Source organism: Lichenostomus cassidix, chromosome 5, assembly GCF_008360975.1.
Source record: "Lichenostomus cassidix isolate B80296 chromosome 5, HeHo_3.0, whole genome shotgun sequence".
Taxonomy (NCBI): domain Eukaryota; kingdom Metazoa; phylum Chordata; class Aves; order Passeriformes; family Meliphagidae; genus Lichenostomus; species Lichenostomus cassidix.
In genome coordinates, this window is record NC_139486.1 from 38,915,306 (window position 1) to 38,939,154 (window position 23,849).

A 23,849-nucleotide genomic window follows, 5' to 3' on the forward strand; every position below is an offset into this window, starting at 1 on the left:
AAAATGCAAGTGACTAGAGTTTTTGCTTATTAGAAATAAGGAGTAATATAGTGGAGCTGTCTGCTGTGAATTAATAGTGTGTTAGCTTCATGTCTGGACCTTTCCATTACAATTGTGCCAGGATCTGCTTCGAGAATTTGCATGTTCTGTAGATGCTCTGAGCAGCATAATTTGGTGCATGTAATTGTATCATTTTGCCTTCATTTTCTTTCTCTTCCAAAATGTCTCCCTTATGCGTGTTATCTTTCTGAAAGCTGCCTTCTTCTATTACACCAAGTTTCTTCTTTTTCATCTGTATCCTTCTTTTCTCCACCAGCCTGTCAAATCATCAGCAAAACAATGCAGATCAGAAATGAAAGAAGTCACACAGGCTGTGGTTTGGGATGAGAAGATCTGAAATTCCATTTCCATCTTTGTTGCAGGCATCTTGTGGGACTTTTTGCAAGTTGCTTTCCCTTACTCTGAACTCGTTCACTCTAAGGCAGTGAGCGACAGCACTTTGTAGGGAATACTCTTTACTTTCAATGATAGTAATGTAATTTTGTCATATTTTGATCCAGCATATGATTTATTTATTTATTTTAATATCTTGGGACAATGGTTGTGCTTTACTTTGCATGAACAGAGTTTCATAAATATGAAATACTGTATTTGTCCATGATATTTATAGGAAGAGTATTCCTAATTCCAGGATTCAGGTGTCATGAGTGTTTCTTAATCATAAGGTGATTGTCCTTATTTTATTTGAGTTGCATTTCCTTCTGGGTAGGGGAGCTAGAAACTGTGTTCCGTACTGCCTTTCAACACGACAGAAAATTTTATTTGCTCACACATGTTTGAGAACCAGGACATTAAAAATGAGAAATTGTGATTCCTTTTGTAAAAATTGAATGTCTTCTCTGCACACACACACATGCACACACACGCACATGGCCCCAGTTGTTACATGACTTTTTAAATTTTGCTCAACTCTGTCTGGTATAATTCTCTTTCAAATGTGAGACCCTTTCCTGTACTATGAAGGATAAAGTGATTTAAACTCTTTATATTTAAAGAGGTGATTTAAAATTGCATACTGAGAGGGTTCACACTGACCACCGGATTTTGTCTGTTGTGGGGATGCTACCTATGGAGAGTATCTGCTGTGATGAAAGTAAACTTGTATCTTTTCATTAATTCTCTCCTATGAGGGAGAGTTAAGCTGCTGTCCCAAGTGAATGTTTTAATGATCTCTCTGGAGTGTTTCAAAGCTTTGTCCCACTTGCATGATGCAGAGCAAAATGCACAAAATCTATCTTTGAGGCAACCCTGTCATTATACCTTTTGGTATATAATGTTTGTATTTGCATTTCTTTTGTTCTTGTATGTTGAGCTTTACCATGCCCAAAGGAGAACTTCTTGCACTTCAGAGAAACCTTTGTAAGACAAACATTTGCTGTATTAAGTAGGCCTAAAGTGCTTACAATTAATATTTTAGAAATCTATACTAAAATACAAAAATGTGAATGTCAAATTGATGATCCATCATAATGACCAGCTACTCTTTTCAAAATGCATTAGTGCAAATTCTTGTTTAGTGATGTGTCAATCGGTTTTTCATCACCACTGCAGTAAATTTTATACATCCAATAGTCAAGATTCAGTAACCTAGAAATGAAATCTTGAGGCTTCTCTTAAAGACGGTGGGGTTTTTTTGTGGCTTTAAAGAAAACTGTAATGAAAATAGCAGTGAAGTTCAAATGCTACTAAAAGAAAGGGCATCTTCTGGTCAGATAAACAACAGTTACCCTTGGTGAGCCATTTTCCAGTGGATTGTTTTCAAATAAGTGGCTCTTGGACACCCCTTGCTGGGATTCTTTAGAATGAATTCTACTTTCACAAACCTCTAATTCCTATAATTAAATTTCAATGTGTGGTTTTTGCAAATAGTCTTCTCTCTAGAGAACAGATGGGTATAAGCTGGGAGATTTGGTTTCACAAAATAAAACGGTCAGTGGTTTTCTTGCTACTGTTCTAGCTGTTCCCAGAACATTGATGTTGGTTCAGCTTTCTAGCGTTCTTGTTTTTGCTTTATGTCCACAGTTTTAACAGCGTGCGGCAAGGAACACACATCTTGTTCCGCGAGTTCAACTTTGTTCAAGCCACCCCTCATAACAGAGCATCTTTTCTGCGGACCTTCTGGAGGTGTTTCCGAACTGTGGGGAAAAATGGAGGCAAGTATTCCAGCATCTGCTGCTGTCCTGTTACCTTTACATGAAAATCATGAGCTAGGCTGTTGATGCAGTACAAATACTAATTCTTCACACTATGTTCTAATATTCTAATATTTTTAATGGGGAGACACCATCACATTTTCCTGTGGAATGGTTAAAAATTGCTCTCAGAATATAGCAGAGTGGAAGCACCTTGTTGCCAGTGCTACTTGTCTTACAGAACAGCATGTCAAGCAACAACAGATCAGAGAGAGGACATTGTGGGCCTGTGCATTGGGATGGTAAGGAAAAAAATGTGCTGGAAGTTGGTGGATGGGACCCAGAGAAGGTTAGAATATCAAGTAAGAAGCATGAAGGAAGGGGGTGCTAAGATTCTCAGCCAGATGGGCTACTGAGTGCTTTCCTTAGGAGCCTGCAGGAGCTTGGGTTCACAGTGGTGTGGGGTGGTGAACAATGCCACCTGAGCTGCCCCTGAGCTAGTCCTGGCATTGCTCCTACCTGGTGGTGCAGCATCCTGATGGCTGTGGAAGAGGGACCACTGACAACTGTGTGACCTCTTCCCCAACCCTACCCACAAGGAAAAAACTCCAATGCCAAAATAACTACTCAGCACTGTGCTGTCATGTCTAGCTATTCTTATATTGCATTTGGTATATTAGGTATTACAGAACTGGCCAGAGTTCAAAATAAACTCCTGTAACTACATGCAACTAAAATTATGTTTTGTTTTACCTTTTAATTTAGTATTTTAAGCAAATACACTGAAAGTTGCTGTACAAATATGAATGTTGGTGGGGTTTTTTTTACTATAAGCCTCATTTTTTTCAGGCTATTCAGCCTCATTTCTTCTTGCAGGAAAGACTAGAACCATCTCTTAAATATAGATAAAACCTCACCTTCTGGTTAAGCTTTGCAACACTTCTGCTTTTGATGAACAGAGTTTGCAAGGCCGTGAATAAAGACTTTTTTGACATATGCCATCTAGATCTTTGGCAATTAAACAATCATAGTTAAAAGTGACAGAATCTGTAGTAAGCTACTGAAGTAACTGACTATGCTGTCTGTAACACCTTCTTCCCAGTGAGGGGTACTTTGTTATGTTGTAAATCATTTACTTTAGTTCAGGGATAATATTTTAAAGATTTCGGGTAAATTATGTGATGTTTGCTGTAAAGACATATCTGATTTGGGAACAGGTCACAGTCAGGAAAAATGAAATGTAGAGTCCTAAATTATGTTTTTATAGGGGCGTTAAGGATAATAGTGAAGAAGTCACCCACCAGAACTGCAGCTGTTAGTGGTAAACCTTATTCAAAAATTGAGAAGAAGCTCTCTGGTGGAAAGTATCCACTGCAGTACTTTTAGTGCACGTTTTCATCAGGCTTCATTTATCCAGCAGCTACCTCAGCCAGATGAAGGGCACCTGGATTTGTTGAAAAGAAAAGAAATCTCTATGTAATATCTCCTTTACTTTTTAGTAGTTTTATGTGATTATGGAAAAGGCTGTGGAAGAAAGTGTAATCACTAAGGTACTTTAAAGAGAAAGGGTGAGCACAGGAACAAAAGTTCAGGTGGATATTGCTATGCTCTGGTTGTGGCCTAAAAAGAGTTCAGTGTATATTTTTCTAACTTTGAAGTCCAGTAGCTTCACTTTTTAGTCTGAGCAGATATTACATTTAACTGTATATTTATGCATTTACATACATTTTCTTTTTACAGCAACTAGAGACAAAAATGCATCACTTTAGATAACTTACTGTCAATATTTTCATCCACTTAGTCCAATTTCTCTGGTTCTCTAGCAGTAATTATCAGCTAGAACCTTGATTTTTTTTTTTTTCATTTCAGTTTTATTTGCTATGCATTTTTTTTTGCCATACCTGTGTGTAGGGGAGCTCATAACATTCATGGCCACTTAAGAACTAAACTCATTTACTAAGAAGCTGGACCTGTGTAGTGTGGGGGTTGAAATATGGTCATTACCACACTCAGGCATAGACTAGACATAGATTTCTTTCCTTGGCTGTGATTGCATGGGGAACCCATGCTGGATCAGACTCCTGGAAGGAACTGTGGACATATGGAGAGCGGAGCCCATGCTGAAGCAGCTTTGCTGGCAGGACTTGTGACTCCATGGGGGATCCAAGCTGGAGCAGTGCATTCCTGAAGGACTGCACCGCATGGAAGTGATCTACTCTGAGCAGTTTGTGATAAGCTGCAGCCCTTGGGAGGGTATCATGGTGCAGAAGTTTGTGGTGGACTGTCTCCCATGGGTGGAATGCCATGCTGGAGCAAGGGAAGAGAGTAAGGAGATAGAAATTGCAGAGACAATGTGAGATTAACTGACTGCAGCCCCTCTTCCTGGTCTCCCTGTGTCACTTGGGGGTGGGAAGGTGGTAAAGAAATCAGGAGTGAGGTTGAGCCCAGAAAGAAGGGAGGGCTGGGTGGGGGGTTTTTTTAAGATCTGGTTTTATTTCTCATTCTGCTACTCTGATTTCATTGGTAATAAATTAAATTTAATTTCCTCAAGTTGAGTCTGTTTTGTCTGTGATGGTAACTGGTGAGTGATCTCTCCCTGTCCTATTCTCACCCCATGAGCATTTAATTATGTTTTTTCTTGATTGTCCAGTTGAGGGGGAGTGAGAGAGCAGCTTTGGTGGGCACCTGGTGTCCATCCAGGGTCAAACCACCACAAGGAGGTAGATAAGTTATAGAGTCCTGGTAAGAAATTCTGCTTAGGGTTATATACTATACAACAGAGCATGGGACAAACAACCTGCTCTTCCTGAAATTAGAAGCAATATAGCTTGGGCTAACATGGGAATATTGCTTTGGAGACCTGAACTAGAATTTCTGCATTTGATGCCCTGTGTCAATGGAGTGCTATTCATCAAATGGCCACTTATGTCAATGGAATTTCTGTGTGCAGAAAAGGATGAAAATATACCCTTTGTTTTCTACAGCAAGATTCTGCTCTGCCCCAGTTTTCTCTCCTGGGTTTGTTTCTGGGCAGAGATTGCTCTGTTCTTTGTTATTGTCATTGATTTATGTCTGTGAAGAACTATGAAGGTATCTTTTGTCTTCCTTTGTCAAAACTACTACATTCACTAACTTCCATGTCTTCTAGGATGTTCCTGGTTTTATTTATTCCTTTGTCATAAAAGTGTTTACTGCTGTTTCCCCCTCTGTCATTTACTTTAAATTTCATTCCAGATTTGAATTTCATGTTTTAGGAGTGAGTGGTGGCTTTTTCTTAATTTTCTCCATCTGTAGAGGGTATCGCTGATAAACTACATAAATGCCAGCCCTATGAGGATATAGGTCAACCTAATAAATAACTTACATCAAAGCTTGTACCCTGGCTGGAGGGAATCAAGGGAGAATATTAAAGATGTAAGATGATGCAATTTCCAAGCTTACACAAACTCACAAAAACCCAAACAAAACCCCCATCTTTCCACTTCTGAGTGTTTGGTTGGGATTTTAGAAAAGTAGACAAAATTTCACAAATAAGTGAAGTGATTACTTAATCTGTCTGCTAGTTGCTCCTCCTTTATGCAGGGAAATGTACTGCTTTGTCTGTCCATCTTGAAATGACCATGCCTTGACTTGGAATGTGCAGGTCATTCACCCAGGCAGATGTATCTAGCCATGAGCTCTCAAATGCCCAGTAACAGAGAAATCTGTCTGAACACAAGCAGTACTTAAATGTAACAATCCATGTATGTGCAGAACCATGTATACAGTAATTGAAGTGCACAAACTTATTACAGTTTCTCTAGGGAAATTGCTGTAAATGTTACTTTTCTACTTAATTCCTTATCCTTTTGAATTACTGGGAAGTAGCTTTTCATGGAGGAATATAGCAGATTTTACTGTTTTTTTCTGTGGTAACTCTGCTACTTGGTGGGTTCTGGTTACATTGACCTTTATAAGTCCTTTTGTTTGGAGACTGGATTTATTTTTTCTTTTGTTGCTGAATAGCAAGGAAAAATTACTAGCTTCAATAAATGTGGTGTTAACACTTCAAAAAGTAAAGGAACGTTTGTTGTTTGTTCTTGTTGGTTTTTCTGGGTTTTTTCTTTGTTTGTTTTGTTTTTTCATTTTGTTTTGTTTTGTTTATTTTCTCTTCAGAGGATTTCTTTTTGGTGATATGCTGGATCCATTTTACAGGATTTTGCACTGCTTTTAGAAGCTTAGTAAGATGCAGAGTTCTATTTCCAAGTACACGTAAGCATATCTGAGATTCCATGCATTGGGAATGTGATACCAGGGCTAGAAGGAAACAGATGAATGTGATCCAGTGTCAAGAAACTGAGGTTTCTTTGTGAAAAAATTTCATAGAATATTGTACGATAGAATCACAGAATGTGCTGGTTTGGAAGGGACCCATCAGGATCACCAAATCCAATTCCTGGCCCAGGACAACCCCAGGAATCCCACCATGTGCCTGAGAGTGTTGTTCAGATGCTTCTTGAACTCTGTCAGACTGGTGCTGTGACCACTTCTTTGGATAACCCATTCCAGTGCCCAACCATCCTCTGGGTGAAAAACCCTTTTCCTAATATCCAACCTAAACCTCCCCTGACTCAGCTTCATGCTGTTTTCTTGGGCCTTGTCCCTGCTCACAAGAGAGGAGATCAGTGTCTGCCCCTCCACTTCCCCTTGTGAGGATGTTGAAAACCACAATGAGGTCTCCCCTCAGTCTCCTCCAGGCCGAACAGACCAAGTGACCTCAGCCACTCCTCATATGGCTTCCCCTCTAGGCCCTTCACCATCCTCATGGCCCTGCTTTGGGTGCTCTTTAATGTCTTTCTTACATTGTGGTGCCCAAAACTGCACACAGGACTGAGGTGAGGCTGCCCCAGTGCAGAGCAGAGCAGGACAATCCCCTCCCTTGCCCAGCTGGCAATGCTGTGCCTGAAGCACCCCAGGACACACTTGGCCCTCCTGGCTGCCAGGGTGCTGCTGACTCATGTTCAACTTGCCACAGAGCAGGACCCCCAGGTCCCTTTCCATGGCACTGCTTTCCAGCCTCTTATTCCGCAGTGTACGCACACAATCAGGGTAGCCCCATCTCAGGTGCAGAATCTGTCACTTGCCGTTGTTAAACTTTATATGGTTGGTGATTGCTCATCTCTCTAATCTGTTGGGGTCTCTCTGCAGGGCCTCCCTGCCCTTGAGGAAGTCAACAGCTCCTCCCAGTTTAGTGCTGTTGACAAACTTAATATTCCTTTGAGTCTCACATCCAGGTCATTTATGAAGATGTTGAAGAGAACTGGGCCTAAGATGGAGCCCTACAGAACGCCACTAGTGAGAGGTCACCATTCTGTTACCCCATTCACTATAACCCTTTGTGCCCTCCTTTTAACTTGTACCAATGATGCTCAACATTCACAGGGTGGTTAGAGGACAGCTAGTGTTTGTTGAAGCATAATGATCAGTTAGCAACAGATTTCTCCCCGAGGAAGGCAGAATGGCCAGAAGTCTTGTTTTCCCTCTGCTTATGCTTAAATTGACCTCTTGGAATCTATCTGACCTGCTCTTTTGAATTGTCTATTCCTCAGGACTCTTTAATTAAAACTGTGCTTTCTCAGTTTAAACGGCCCCTGCAGAGTTCTGCTGTGAAGCCTCATAAGGTCAACATATGCCTCTCCCAACCCCCATGGCTTTCATGTCTTGTTGGTTCTCTGTTTTTAATTAGAAAGATTTTTCCTTAAATGCTTTCCAGCCAATTAGAGAAATTTTGCACTGAGAAACTTGTTCCAGGCCTGATGTATTGAGAAGTGAACAGAAAGCTCAGTCAGAACCATTGGCACTTCTTTTCTAGAGTCCCAGCTTTCTTTGGTGCTTTTCAACAGCTTTTCTCTTTTTTCTTTCTTTGCATCCCCCCTCCCAATTTAGAACTGCTTCCAGCAAAAATAGCTGTTGTTTGATACCTTAGATATAGCACTGAAAAGTAAAACTGCTGCAGAAAGTATGTTAGACAACATTGCTTGAGAATCCTTTTTGCAGACACTTGCCTTCCCTTCAAACGAAACATACTGTTATTATTCATGTTGAAATAAAATCTTAAAAAATTACCATGTTTCTTTCACATTCATCACATGGTGTGATGGCTACCTCTTTGCTTCTGCACACTTGAATTAGGAAATTGGAAGCCTAGCTGTCTCTGGAGCTTGTGGAAAGGGAGGTTTACCACAACCAAGCACACAAACTATGTCATGAAATGAGAAGAGTGGTTAGCCTCTATGACTAGCTCTACTTGAATTTGCCATGAAGGCTAGATGCCTTACAAAAATTAATGTCTTATCTATATAATTCATGTAACCTGGAGATTGAGAAGAGATAGATGGAGTGCTGTTCTCCCAGCTCATTTTTGAAAGATGCTATTTTAATGCATTTTTTTCTGACAAGATTACTTTCCTGAGGTTACAAAATCTCTTCCTTTGCTAGTGTTGCTCTAATGCTTCTACATGTTACTCTTTATATTAAATTATTCTGCCTTTTTTTACTCCCTCCCTTGTAAACTGGTACACTATCTCCATTTTTAGCTTAGCCAATCTCTGCCAAGTGAGATGTTTAGAACAATAGGGTGACAATCACAGTAAATATCAGAATATTTTCTTCTTGTCCTTTTTGTTATTAAAACCAAATCAGATTTTTATACCATGTTATTGTAGGAAATATTTTATGAATCAGTGAGATCTCATAGTATGTTCTAAAGATAAGTAAGCTGTAAATTTTAATGCAGTGTTTTCCAGAAACTCATTGTACAGTGAAATAACCTTGGCTGAAATGGTTGATCTCCAGCCTTATTCACGTCACAGCTCCTTCGCCCTCCAGTTATAGCTGTTGCTATTTATGATTTATCAATGTAGCTTTGCCCAGAAGCACTGATGACTCTGGAGTATCAGGACAAAGGATTTCTGAAGCTGAGGAGAAATAAGTGGAGGATTACATTTTAGAAATGGTGAGATATATGGACATGCATTGTAAGTTAAAACATCTGCATTACATAGAACAAAAATGCATTGCAGTAATCATTTGTAGAAGTGGGTCAGTGATGGAGTCTTCAGCTAGTTTCTCCCTGAATGTAGTTCATGCCATTTTGTCAAGGCAGTTTGTGAAACTAAATGTAGTGCACTGAAAACCATCCTTGTCTAATCTGGTTTGGGGTTTATTTTTGCCCCAGTATTATATTTCCTTTTCAACTGTTTCTGAGCATACACCAGCTCTTCTTAATTTTCAAATTGTTTTCTCAATTTCATATTCCAGATGTGTATCTCTCTAGAGGTTCGTTTTGGTTTTTGGTTTGGCTTTTTTTTTTTTTTTTAAACTTTTCTGTTTGTTTTCTAATGTTTTCTGGCTATTTTCTGTCTTTTGACAGTTCTTCAGTGGCTGTGTCATTGGCAAATTGAATTAAAATGTTCTTTACTTTTTGTCCGACTTGAGCAAAACATTTAAATAAGCAGTGATCATTGTTGCATTCTGCCAAGCAATTATCCAAAATTCAACTGGTAATTATTACTATTTGCTCTGCAGTTTTCTGGCAAGTCCCATCCCTATGACAACATTTTTATTCAAACCAACTGAAATGAATTTTTTAAATTAAGACTTTTTTTGGTTCCAGTGTAGTCCTGAAGAGTTAGTATTCCAAATTGTGGGGAAGTTCTGTGGAACAAAATTAGTTCTAGATTATTTGACCTGGCCTGGGATTCTGGATGCTCTATGTTTCTTATATTAAATAAACTTGGTCTATCTCTTCTGTCACTTGTGACATGTCTTGAAAGATGATCTGCACACTACATATGCATAGGCAATCATCCAGTAGAATGTCTATGAAGCCTTAATTTCATTCATTACTATGTTTTATGGTATTACCTATTTTTCAGCAGCAGAGATGCTGAAAGGGAGAGAGAGGTAGAGAAAGTAGATGAGAAGCTTGTTTTATCTTGATTCCTTATACTGTGACTTTCTGCAAAGAGATTTTAAGAGAAGAGTCTCTATGAAGTCCTCATCTGCTTTCAGCCCAATGTTGGCTCTTAGACTGCCCTGAGATGTGAAATTGCCTAAACTGAGGAAAGCATTATCTTCATCCCTTCTCAGTGAACCCTAAAGCATACTTCTCCCCATGCTGTTGGCTTCAAGTCTGTGTCTATGCTGTGTAATGCAATGTTTACATAGACAGCCTAAGCTGGGGTTTGTATTTCCATATGGTACAATTCAGCACTGTCTCAAGATACTAGCTTGGGACCTGGAAGTTGCAGAGCTATATTGCTCTGACAGCAGCCTGAGCCTAGTTGATGAGTCTGAGCAGATCAGCTGACATATGGGGCATGTTGTTATGGTGTGCCTGGGCTCGTTTCTGTGGAATAAACTGTGGCATTTCTGTGTTGAGCTGCTATGAGCAGTGTAGATGCAATCGGAGGAAGAAGACTATGAAGGAGGAATGTGTGCTCAGCATGAGGAGAAGAGTAAGCATCTCCTTTACATATATGCAAATAAGTCTTTGATACAGCCTTGGTACTAGGTGTTATCATTTTAAGTGAAGAGATAACTACCTTTCTAAGTTCTGTTGTTCAGCTGCACAGAAAATATCTCAACAAATTTTTGTGGTTGTACCATCCTAGGCTCTTCTTCAGCCTTTCTCTCTGGTGGTCTTGTTATTTGTAGTTTCCATCTCTGCAAATTCACTTCCTAGCTTTCCTAAACTAACCAAATTGATTTCTATTATGTGCTCCTGACTCTATAATATGTGTCTCTTACTGGATTGAGGAGACTTGACCTATATCTAGATTTTTTTTCCTGTTTGTTCATTGCGAATTTGCACAACTAACAATCCCTAGCCCCCTGTTCTTCCACCTCAGCTACTAGTTATACTCACAAAAACTTTACATTCAGTTATTTTTATAAAATAAGCTTGGGAGTGCCATTTATTTCTTTTGAGGAACTGATTTTTCCCTGTGGTGTTAAAAGGACTGACGGAATTTCTGGTTTTGTAACTACATTACTGTACTCTTCCAGTAAACATTTTCTTGTTAGGCAAGATAATTGGATCCTAGAAACTTACAACCTCTCAGGAAGTCCCTTTTTTGCACTTTGTTTTTAGGCCTTGCTTCCATTCCATATGTCCACATTTGACTAAAAGTGTGATGTTGAATTAGTTTAGCTAACCAATACAGCCATGCTTAGATATAGAAATTCTTGCATCCCTTTAAAGTTGCCTCACCTCGGTAAACATCTGTAAGTCTGGTTTAAATCAGTAGGATCATATATAAAGTTGTTGTATATGATGAAAAGGATTGTTGGCTTATACTTTGTTATGCCTCTTTCAAGGATCCTAGATGAGTATCAGTAGAAGTGATCTGCATGCATGATTAGTACTTTGATATGCTAGTATTACTCTGTGAAATGGGGATAAGGTAGTGCTATGGAAAACCTGTAATCTGCAAATGAGTTGTGAAATGTAGTCAGTAATATTTATAAGTTAAGCTTGATCTGTTTTGAATTTGTCACAGAATGTGATTGTGGTAATGTACAGTCTGTGATACCTTCCTTCATAATCTCATCTGAGAGTCATTTGCATTTTTTGCTCCTCCTAAGCATGAATCCCCTAACTTCTGTTGGAAAAATGGACCTTTCTTTATCTTGGATGAAGAGATACTTAAGTACTGATCTCTTCTTGACTCCTTTTTCTCTTTAGAGTCATGTCCCATAGGATTCTTCCAAGGAGAGTTCTGAAGTCATTAAAGTCTGCTGTCCTGAAATCCAGTGCTGTGGTCCTTCTAATTGCCAGGCAGATATATTTCTGAAACCTTCATAAAATGGTTTTACAGGTATAAAGAAAAAGACCTTAGAAATGCTTCAGGCATAGGAAAACTTCCATGAAAGTTCACACTTTCCTAGACTGCAATGTCAGCCAAAACCCCAAAATCCATAGGATTAAAGGTTTGCTAATTCTTGTGCTCACAGAAATACTTGTCAAATCTTGTCTTCTCTGAGGTTTTCCTGCTTTAAGGTTCAGACTCAGAAGCAGTCAACATTTACATCAGCTAATTTAATGTATTTGTTCAGATTCTCCAGTAGAGCTTGGGTAATATTTGTAATGCAGTAACCTGTTGTTTCTCAATGCAAGGAGCCACAGAATTACAAGGGGGGCTGGAGAGTACATGGACCTAAATAATAAACCTAAAGGAAATTGACATTTTAAAAGTTGTTTGTTTTTTTTTTTCTCCTTGGAAATGCAGGTATGTGAGCTTCCGAAGTATTACTAGTATTCATTTTTGTGGAGGGAGGAGACATGTCAGGAAAGGCAATATTGTCCTCAATAGAATTTCAACTCTTCCCCTTTAGTTCCTTTGTGTTGTAGGACAAACTCATTGTGAACTATATTCATCCCCTTCTCTAGTCAATTCTTTACCTGCCCATTTTTTATTATTTATCTCTGTTTTGATAATCTGTTTGTCAAATATTTGTTTCCTTCCAGCTATGGTGTCTGCATATCTGTTACTACTTGCCTCCCTACTCTTTCTCCTGAAGTTAAAATACTGCATATTCAAAGTGCTCCTCTGCTCTTCAGTCAAATTTCCCTTATATCATTCTCAGAATAACTTATACATTATCTGAAAAGAAGTCAAACTGTCAGTGCTTTTGGCGTGAAGCTGTCTTTGCATCACTATCTGATGTCAGAAACAAAGCTTTTTCTTTTTTTCCTCTTTCTCATCCCCATTCCCCATGCTGCTATTAGGTATTTCTTCATCTCTGCTGGCAGAGGCAGAGGGATAGCAGTCTGTGAAGAGTTACAATATAAAGCAAATGCCAGTTAACATGATCAGGATACTGAGCATTTAATATTTCAACTTATTCCTGAAAGGATTTAAATTTTTCTCGGTGCTTTGATTGGAAACTTCTCTTATCAAACCATTGAAATGACTGAGCAAGTGTAATTGTCCTTAAGGTGCTGAGAAGTGTTTCATGACATTCTTCTGTGATGGACAGGACCTCAAATGTGATGTCTTAATTTCAGAATGATGATTAATGATGACACTTTTCTGTATCTGCTCTCTAAGGATCTCCAAGTATTTTACAGACATTAAGGAATAAAGCTTCCCAAAATTCTTGACAATACTGTTTTCACTTCACAGTTCCTGAAAGTGAGACAGGGAAATGAGGTAATCAGCTGAAGTTCACATAGTCAGATTTCAAGATGTTTGGCCTTTTGATATATTACTTCAATTTTATATACTAAAGTTGTATTTTTTACAGATACAACTGGATTGTTTTATACAGATACACAAGATTGTTTTTCTGTGAAACAAATGGGAAGACACACATATGCTAGTATAAAGCAACATCACTTATATAAATTGTTTATAATAATCTGTCATATTTTTTTCTTTTTTAGAAGTTTTGAGCGTACTCATTGTCTTACTCAGAATAGTAGATCACTGTGCATGAGCTGTGTGGGATGTTGTAGCATGTATTTGTAGTTGTTTTCAAGTTTGATGTTACAGCCCCCTTTGCTACATGCTTTTCTCAACAAAGTCTTTGAAGCAAGATAGAAATCAGTTTAGTTAACATATGTCATCAAGTTCATCATTCTGTTGTAGAACCATATGCTCAGTATTATTTTCCTGACAATTCTTCCCTCTTCAGGAGGGGAAGGCTATTTCATGTGTGTGCAGTCTAATGCATACCCTGTCTCAAAGTGCCTTGGCTCATAAGCAGTCTGGTGCTTACCTGGTAGCTGTATCACTTAGACAGCCAATCTTGGTATACAGAAGTTGCTGGTTTCTAAAGTAAAATAGGCAAGAGAATTTCTCTTTTGAAGGAGCTCAAAATAGAAACTACTTTATATGCTGAAGTATATTCTTTATTCATCTTCCCTCATTGTAAATTCAGAGTATTTCCCTTTTACATAGAGGTTGCAGTCTTTTGTTGTTTTTGCTTAGCTTCAAAGTACTAACTAGTTGAGTCTTGTTCAAGCATGTTGTTTCTTCAGGGGACCACCTTATAAAATAGCAGACTGTTCTTTCCCCTTAGGTCCAGTCTGCAAGGCAAGCTGCATATAATATCTAGTGAAAGATTTCTTAAACATATCTGTTCTGTGAAGGGCCATCTTCTGAATTCTTTCATTTAAAAGAGTAAAGCAATGAAGCTTAGAACCTGATCTGGCTATGCCATGCCTTGCTATTTATCTGGAAAATCAGGCTTAAGAGCTGAATTTGGGGTCTCAAACCCAGCAAAGTAGGATTTTGGCATTTGCTCTGAAGAGGCTGCTCCATGGGAAAGTTGTCTATGTGTATGGTGTAGCTAAAGCCAAAACTAGAGAATACCTGCTGGAGCTTGTCCCTTGTTGCAGGTTGTGTCCATCATGTCTTGTCTTGTGAGTATACATTTGATGCCCAAACTAGAAATGTAATACACTTCTTTGGTAGTCAGCAGGGAGTGCCTGATCCATAGGATAGTTTTGAATAGTTCGGATGGGCTTCTGGTCACTATCTTTCTCCTGTTGTTTACACGAAGAGTTTAGGTAGAGCAGCCTTTTCATTGAGGACCCAAATTTGGTGCTTGAAGAGAGGCAACATAAGAATTATGTTTCACTCTGCATATCAAACATTTGGTGTTTTCCAGATTAGTATGTTAAACCCTTAACAAAATGTGTCTTTCTAATGATGCTGTGTTAATTTATTCTGCCACTTGCTCTTCTGTAAAGTTCATGAATAAACCTTTCAGGAAAGTTTTTTATTTCATTATGCTTTTCTTCCCTTATAAATCTTCCCCAGCTTTTGTACCTAAAGTATCCCCTAAGCAAAAAAAACGAAATGAAAGGGAGGTGAGTACTATATTAAGTCTTACTAGACTAGAGGAGTTAAGAAACAAATCAATGGTCACCAAAATAGTATTTGTAATCTCTTGAAGTATTTCCTTTGAACCCCAGCTAAGATACCTTGCAGAACTAATATTAAAGAAAAAAGTCTAGTAAAATGTTCTTTATCTGTTTCTTGGTAAGCAAACACTGCTAGCTTTAGCAAATTGTGGTGGGCTGACCCTAACTGGATGCCAGGTGCCACCAAGATGCTCTCACTTCCCCTCCTCATCTGGAGAATCAAGAGGAAAATATAACTAAAGGCTTACAGGTCAAGATGAGGATGGGGAGAGATCACTCACCAGTTATTTTCATGGGCAAAACTGACATAACTTGTGGAAATTAATTGAATTTATTGCTAATGAAATCAAGAGTAGGATAGAGAGAAAACCAGATCTTAAGAACACCTTCCATCCAGCCCTCCCTTCTTCCTAGGCTCAACCTCACTCTGGATTTCTGTACCTCCTTGCCCCACCAGAGCTACAGGGATATTTCTGCTCCAACATCTGGAGCATCTCCTGCCCCTCCTGCACTGACCTTTGTGGCTGCAGAGCTGTTTTTCTCACATAGTCTCACTTCCCTCTCCAGCTGCAGCTCTTCAGTTTGGGGTTTGGCTTTTTTTACTCCATCTTAAATGTGTTATCCCAGAGGCACTACCACTGTCACTAATGGAGTCAGCCTTGGCCAGTGGTGGGTTGATCTGGCTGGCATTGGCTCTATCAAACTGGGGGATTAAGCTTCTTAAAACTTCTCAGCCAAAGCATCCCTACAGCTTCACTCCACCAAAGCCTTGCCACACAAATCCAATACACAGATGCAGCATGTAAACAGGGTTACTAAGGGAAGCAGTTTTTAAAGAAGTAATACAGCTACTGAAAACTTTGTTTGTTAGTTCTTTTGGCTTTTTCTGTTAGAAGAATATATCTGCAATATACCTATACACACACGGAGCCTGGAGCTTTGTTTTACAAGGTCTTATGCTGATTTAAAATAAATTAGCTTAGTTCTTGTATTCTCAAAATACTATTTCTGATAATAGGCATGCTTTGGATATATGTAAAGGTGGTCTCTAGTCAAACAGCTGATACTGAATAGGAGTTTGAATTTTTTTTTCTTGATGCCAAGTGGAAGATGTCAGCATTTTCTTCCCTTCCCTGCTGTCCCTTGTTGTACTTAGTTTGCAGGAACAAATATGGGACAAGCAAAGAAATTCAAACTGGCAACTCCTGAATCCTAATCCTGTTAATCTGTATCTTTGGCAAATCCCTTAATCTCACTGTACCTTCATTTTTCTATTTATAACCTGGATTTCTACCTGTTGGATTAAATTAAGTAATCTTTAGACATACAAGTTTTGGCTGGATAGGTAAAACTAAAAGTGTTTGATCTGTATAGATCAAATTTGATAAGTCAATGTACTCTCACTTTTTTTTTAGTGATAAACAGTTAATTTTAGACAGATGAATGTAGACTTAAAGCTTTCCATTAAAATAATTGAGCTCTTTTTTGCACACAGAAAAAAGAGTGAAACATTGTAAGTATTTGAAATTTAAAAACTTTTACATAAAAAAGCCTTTAATATCGTCTTTCTTCTCTTCTTCACTCTCCCACTTCTCCAATTCAGACACAAAGTTTTTTCCTATGGGAATTTTCCTGCTCTTTAACAGTTCTTTGGATGATATTAAAATCCATTCTGAAGGAAGGGAAGAAAGGCTTTATGATAGATAGAGCTGGATTTCAAGAGGTATATCTATTCATGTGAAAACTAACCAAACCTGCAGAGAGTAAATATGAAAGTGGCGGCTTTGTTTGTTGTGGTTTGGTTGCAGAGGATTGTCGCACACAATGTACACAATCATTTTGAAATCTTTCAGACCTGGAATAGTTTCAGCAGAGAGTGAGGTGTACCATTCATCTTAGCCTGATTGTTATCATTTGTTCCTTTGGCTTTTCTTACTCTTTTTGTATTTGAACATTTGCTGAATGTTTACTAAAAAATTAGGTGTTGGTCAAATGCACCTAATACTTAATTTGTGGATGTTTGTATGATTCTAATTGATGCAAACGGAATATATAAAAAATGTAAAAACTCAGATTGTGAAAGTTTCATCATATAAGCAAATCTGTCTTAATTACCTTTTTATGAGCCTTTTTTATGTAACAGAGATACAGGTAGAGAAGAAAGTTACTTTTTACTCACTTATGACTACACTGCTGGGCAGAGACCTCACTACTATGTTTTTAGAAGAAGCTTAAGTGAATGTTAAGTTAATCTAATATTTTAAACAGCCTCAAAACATTGGATACTTGTTTGCTGCTAAGTTAACCCTCCTTAGAAAATAATTTATTTGTCTTGTAAGATCATTTACAGACATCATAGCAAAAGGAATTTACGTAACTCCTAAAGTTACACAATTGTGTTCGTTTTGAAACTGGAACATGGTAGTAACTGACTGTAGAGGAGTCTGAATCCTTAGGGAGTTAACTGTGTCATCAAACATTTTCCTTACAACTTAAGAACGTGATTGTTCAAGTTATAGCCAGAAGTTACTCTAAAATCTTATTTTCAGGCTATAGTAACTTTTTGAAGAAATGCAAGCAAAAATAAATCCAGAGTGAAATAGATTGTATCTCTGCAGAAGAGATGATTTAAAGAAAATATCAAGAGAGTTTTCTTCAAAATTCTGCAGTTTTAAGTTATTGAGGTATCCAGAAGTGACTTTTCTGCTCTTCAGGAACTTTGTTCAGATCACTCTGAACTTAAAATGGTTTCAAAGTAAATGCAGATTTGACAGATATTATTACCCTTGATTTGGCTGATATTATTATCTTTAAAGAAAAAAAGCATTTCATTTGTCTTCTTTGATGATTTTCAGGAGAAAAAAATCCCAAATAAGCAAAAGTGACTGTACTGAGAAAGAATTGTTAGTGAAAACAGCTCTCAGGGTGTACTTTCAATTATGCCTCTGAGACTGGCCCCCATCTGCTGTAATTGGAAGAACTTCTTGGGACTTTAATGCAATCAGAGAAGTTGTAGACTGCTAATTTTTCTGCACAAGAATTTATTTTCTCTTTGCTAACTGGGGGATTCCCCAGATATACTCAGTACAGTGTTCTTCTATCATTTCACTACTTGTACTGATTTTTTTAGAGCTTATTTTTAACTCTGATTACTTTCATAATTAGATTTCTCTGAAATCTTGACATTGGATTAGTCTCAATGGGATGAGTTGAGAATCAATTGGCTGACTTTTCACAGAATTGTTTCGGCTTTGAAGTGAACTACTTCAGATTCTACAGGTGCTAATATCTTTGAAAGCTGTTGCAGAGTTTGTTCTCCCATTTCTGCATGTGTAACTATATAATTTTTTTCCAGTTATGTTGAGGTACAGGTGAGATCCTGAAGGTATACTGTGTTCTGCAGTTTTAGCCTGGTCTGGATGCTACTTCTACAAAATATCCTTTGGTTGTCTTCTACAGTTTTAGCACGTGGCTTCCATCCCTGAGAGCCAGAAGACATCTAGGGATCACTTAAACATTGTGATAGTTCAGCTGCTTTGTGCATGCACATCGTTGCATGCTTTAGATTCACTGAATAGACAAATTCTTATTAAACTACTGCATGCAATCCCCTTGCTTCCAAGGAGTGTCAAGTGATTTGTAAAGGGCCAAAGCACCATGACAGGAGTTTGCAAGACAAAAAAGAGAGGCAAATTACTTCACTGGTTTTGAAGGAGTTTCAAAGTTCTGAAGTATTTTAAATTTTTGCTGGTTGAAAACTCCCTATTCCACAATGTTTTACCCGAGCCACAGGTGTGTTTGAAGAAGCTGCCCAGTAACTACGTTGTCTGTGTAGGCTTTATCTAACATGGAGGAGAAGGTATTGTAGTACAGATGTTTCCCATGTTTTAGGGAGTGGGACAAAGCATGGTGTGTTGCATTGTTAATGTAGCCATTTTTGACTAGAAGCGCATAAGCAGATTAGGACACAGAGGAGCACCTGTTCCCCGGCTTTCTCTGGCCACTGAGTATCAAAGTGTATACCTTTTGTTGATGAAGCAGGATAGTATCTGTGTGTGACTTTAAACATCTGAGTAACTGGCAGCTGGGTTTTCTCCATGTAAAATTGCAAGCATTCTTCTCATATCATACCATTGTCCTGTGTATTCCCCCTCATTGGCTTCGGTCCCTCCCTGAAATAGTTTGTTTTAAGGGCAGAGTGTGCCAAAGATGCATTGGCAAGAAAAGCAAATTCTCCCTCTAAAGAGCTAGTGTCACACATTAGCATGTGAGAAGAGTGATTATAAATAAACAACAAATTATTTTGAGTTCTGTGTAGTAGTAATTCTAGTAATGCATACAAGGACATGCAGCTGATTGGATAAGGTAGAGATACCATTATTGTTTAGAAAGAAATGATCTCTGCACCCAGTTAAACGCTTGGCACTTTTTCCTAGAAGCCTTACTGTAATGAGAACAACTGACACTATCTTAGTGTTACCTCTAGTGTCCTTGCGTTTTTTCATTTGATCTTACCAGGTGAAACAGACCCAAGAAGGTATATGTGTGTGTCCTGTAGAGTTGTCCAGTGTTCAGTTAAGTGCTGTTGCCTGTCATGCATGCTATGAACCACACTGTATCTTTAATATAAATAGAGGAAATATACAGGATCTATTCATGTATGGGAGCACTGTATGTTCCACCCCATACTGCAAATGGGTTGCCCAGGAATACTGCAAGTGAGACCTGTTCTTTTAGAAACTGTGCTTTCATTACCTTGGAAGCAACATAACTTTTCTTACTTCACAGTAATTTTTTAAAATGGCATTAAAACCAAACCACCATGCTTGATGTGGCTATGAAACATTTCTAGCTGGTTTATTCTACTTTGCACTGGAAAAACCTTCAGCTCAGTGTTTAAGATACCATAGTGATTCAATTTCTTGTGGTAAGAGCTAGACAGGAAAAAGAGACCTATTCTGGTCATATGCCTAAGATAAATTGGAAACTGAAGCTGTTGTCTTCTCAGAATTAAATGCATCCAAGACTTTAGTAATGCCTTAATTAAATCTGCAGTACCATGTCAGCATAACCTGGTCTAATTGCTGGCTAGTGAGGTACTGCCTTCTTGCACCCTTCTTATGGCAGCTCCAGCACTTGTTCAGTCTTGTGCTGATCTGTCTCAGCATGCTAAACTGGCAGCAAACTATTCAGTACTTCTGCTGCTTGAGTTAGTTTTCTCCCAGCGCAGCACATTGAAATGTGCCAATGCAAGGTCACAGAGAGGTGGAATTCAGAGTGTGGTACTCTGCAGCCATGGCTGAACTCAAACCACCAACAGTTCCTAAATGCAAAAATCCTGGCGTTGACAAATCTGACCTTAAAATACCAGTCATATTGCTTTGTGTTGATATTTAGTCTAGTCTAATTAGGTAAATAGTGAATATATTAATATTTTGCTTTAAAACCTCCTTTAGAGATTAATACACTTGTTGAGTTTATAGCCAAAAAGTACCATTAGGCCATGAAGTTTGACCTGTATAGCACATCATTAAACTTCACTTAGTAACACCAGTATTGAGCCAAAATGCTTTTGTCTGACTGAAAAATAATTTGCATATCTTCTAGAAGGGCATTCAGGTTCGATTAAGTCATGTGAGCCTGAAGGGGCTGAAGGGCCCCTGGGAAAAATAGCAGGAGGAAGCAGTCAGCTGCTGGTGCTGCCAGAGCAATTAGGCTGGCCTGCAGCCCGGTCCCCATGAAGTACTGAGTTTTCATGGGAAGGAGGGCTTCTGGAAATATCCTGCTCTTGGACACCTTCCTCAGGAAGGCTGATCCATGTGTAGTTGCTCTGCAGGCATGCAGTAGGGTGGCTCTTGGGCACACTCCACACTGCTGCTGAGGGAACAGTTGCTCGTGAAGATAGAAAGGCCAGGTGAGAAAGAAGTTGTCCTGACAGGGGAGGAAGGTTATTTATTGATAACTTGTGTATTTTGTTGGAGGTCAGAATTTACTAAGACATACTTGATTTTGAACTGAAACATATCTTTGGGCGCCTGTAAAATCAGATTCCTGAACACACTACTACAATCTCAACTTGTGGCAGTCTTTAACAGTGTGATTATCTTCACCTTAATTTTTCTTTTAACTTTATGAAAATTATGGGGGTTTTAATGTTTCAATTGTATGTTGAAGTCAATTTCTTATTCTTGTTTTTGACAAGCCAAGTGATTTATCACCTTGAACGTCTCTGTGTGAGGCATGTTTTACAAGCACGTGATTATTCTTGCAGCACTTCTGACTCCCTTTCAATTCAACCATCATTCCTAAGTTGTGGGTATTTCAGATTGGTCACGTGCTGGTAACTGAGCCTCTCTACCTGACATTGCTGTGTTTACTCATCTCAGGACCATATTATTCTCCTAATTACATTTTTCTGGGCATTTCTCATCACCACCTTCTTCACCTGTCTTTGTAGAAACAATTTACCCAGGTGGAGTGTTTCATATATGAGACTCGAAGCTACATGTGAGCCAACTATGCCAATGAAGTTTTTCCGTGTTACTACTCATTCTGTTTAATTTTTTTGTTTCCTCAGTTTGTGTGTGGATCACGAATTTTATACTTAATTCTTTTTCTCTTCTAGGCCATGAATTGCAAAACTGCTTTACAATGTAGAACTGAGGAGGTTTTCTTGGGGGATTCCAAGAGAAATACATCTCCTAAGTGATTCCTCATCCTTATTTTGAGATGTAACAGTTAATGTAGTTAGTTGTTGTTTTGAGTAATTAAAAATATTTAATCGCCGTATTATTTAGTATAAAGTATAGTGTCTTGGAAAGCCTAACTGGTTTTTGATGCTTTTTTACACCTAGACTTGTGTTCCTCTTTGAAAAGATTGCTTAATTCACCAAGAAACTTTTTTTCATGTTTGATAGCTATTAGTAATTAACTGATAAAATGCAATATTTCCTGTTTGACTATTTTGTTTGGTAGTGCTATCAGAGTGACCATGGTACAGATACTCAGGTTATCTCAAGTGACAGCAGCACTTTAAGCCTTATTTTGACCCCATCCTTGCACTCACTGGTATATTCTGTGCTCTTGTTGGGTAGGCACTTCACTCAGAGTAAGCCCCAGTCCTATAATTTTTAAGTACTAAAGTCACTTCAGCTTTATTTGAGTCCTATGAAATTTCCCAGGTGTTTCAGGCTTTGAAAATTACTTTTCAGTAGTGCTGAGAGCTTGTCAGCCAGCCCTCTTCAAAATTCTCACAGAAATTATGAACATCTGCTTTTAATTTTTTAATATGTTAAGTACCACTCCACTGCTGACATCCTTGCAAATTATCATTGAAATGGAAAATGTTTTGGATTATGCAGAAAAAGAAGGATGATTCATATCAGAATAAACACAGCACAGGCTTTTTCTAAACACTACTTTATTTTTGTCCCCGTGTAGCAAAATGTCAAGAGGACTATCACTGCTACAATTTTCTACTGATATGCATTTCATTATCATTGTCTTTTTGTCCCCTGATTTTTTTTTTTTACCAGCTTCATTTTGTTTCTCTTCCTGGTCTTCTGCAAATTCCTGGCTTCTCAATATTATTGACTGCTGTCAGATGCTTTTTTTTTAACGTTGTATTACTTATTTTTACCCTGCTTAAGAGTCTATGAAAGATATTTATACTAATACTAGATGAGTTTTGCTTGAATCTTCCACTCAAAATACATCAGAAAGGTAGTTAAAATATTTTCAGTGTTTGGCAGAGAACTTAATCTCTACCAGAATCTGAAAGTCATCTTGGGTAGGCTGTATGCCTTTTGGAAAGGAATATATCACAGAATATTTGGAGTTGGAAGGGACCCATAAGGATTGTTGAGTCCAAATCCCATCCCGGCATGGGATTAGCCCCAAAAGTCCCACCATATGTCCAAATACCTTTTGAACTCTGGTGCTGTGACCACTTCCCTGGGAAAGCTATTCCAGTACCCAACCACCCTCTGGGTGAAGAACCTTTTCCTAATATCCAGTCTGAACCTCCCCTGACACTTCAGGCCATTCCCTTGGGTCCTGTCACTGGTCAGCACAGAGAAGAGATCAGCGCCTGCCCCTCCTCTTCCCTTCACAAGGAAATATGTGACATTGCATCCAAATAAAGTATAAAACAAAAATGTGTCAATATAGATCTTTGGCAGCACTGTGACAATGAAATTTGTATGAAGTATGCAAGAATGATAAATGCAATGAAGAAACTAGGAAAAAGTCTGTAGTAGCATAATGCTTCAGAATAGTGTTTGCATAATGGAGGAATGTATAATTGTTGATGTAATTTATACAGACTTGAGGTCATTTTCTGCACATTCCTGATTTTAGCATTTTATGACATTTACAACGTTGTATTACTGTCATGTTTTTAAATGGCTTTTCCTTGAGTTTTTTGAGATTAAAAAGATCTTACTCTACTGAAATAATTGATTAATACTAACAGGCTTCTTACTCCATGTACTGCCATGTATTCCATGTAGTGAACAAATTCCATAGCAGGTAGTTCTTCATTCATTTTATAACTTTTGCATGAAATTAGATAATAGCTTTGACAAAGCCTTGTTCTATTCTTTGCATGACTTCCAAAATATCTGAAGGAGTAAACAGTGAAAAATTCCAGTTTCAGATACAGGAATTTGTAACATAAGATGAAAAATTCAGAGTTCAGGCAATGCTATAAGATTTCTAAAAGGGTTATTTTCTAGAAATGGATT

At 38.3% G+C, this 23,849-nt stretch overlaps 1 protein-coding gene and 1 long non-coding RNA gene across 2 annotated transcripts in view; both read left to right on the forward strand.

The window, feature by feature from the left end:
• Window positions 1-23,849, forward strand: part of CSTPP1 (centriolar satellite-associated tubulin polyglutamylase complex regulator 1) — an 82,141-nt gene that overhangs the window by 23,199 nt on the left and 35,093 nt on the right. The window contains exon 3 of the mRNA XM_085062534.1: window positions 2,083-2,213. Within this exon, the coding sequence (XP_084918660.1) occupies window positions 2,083-2,213 (131 nt within the window). The remainder of the gene's footprint in view (window positions 1-2,082; window positions 2,214-23,849) is intronic.
• LOC146436427 (uncharacterized) lies at window positions 2,220-4,742 on the forward strand. The gene is made up of 2 exons (XR_014852666.1): window positions 2,220-2,494; window positions 3,069-4,742. It is a non-coding gene; the product is annotated as an uncharacterized LOC146436427 (long non-coding RNA).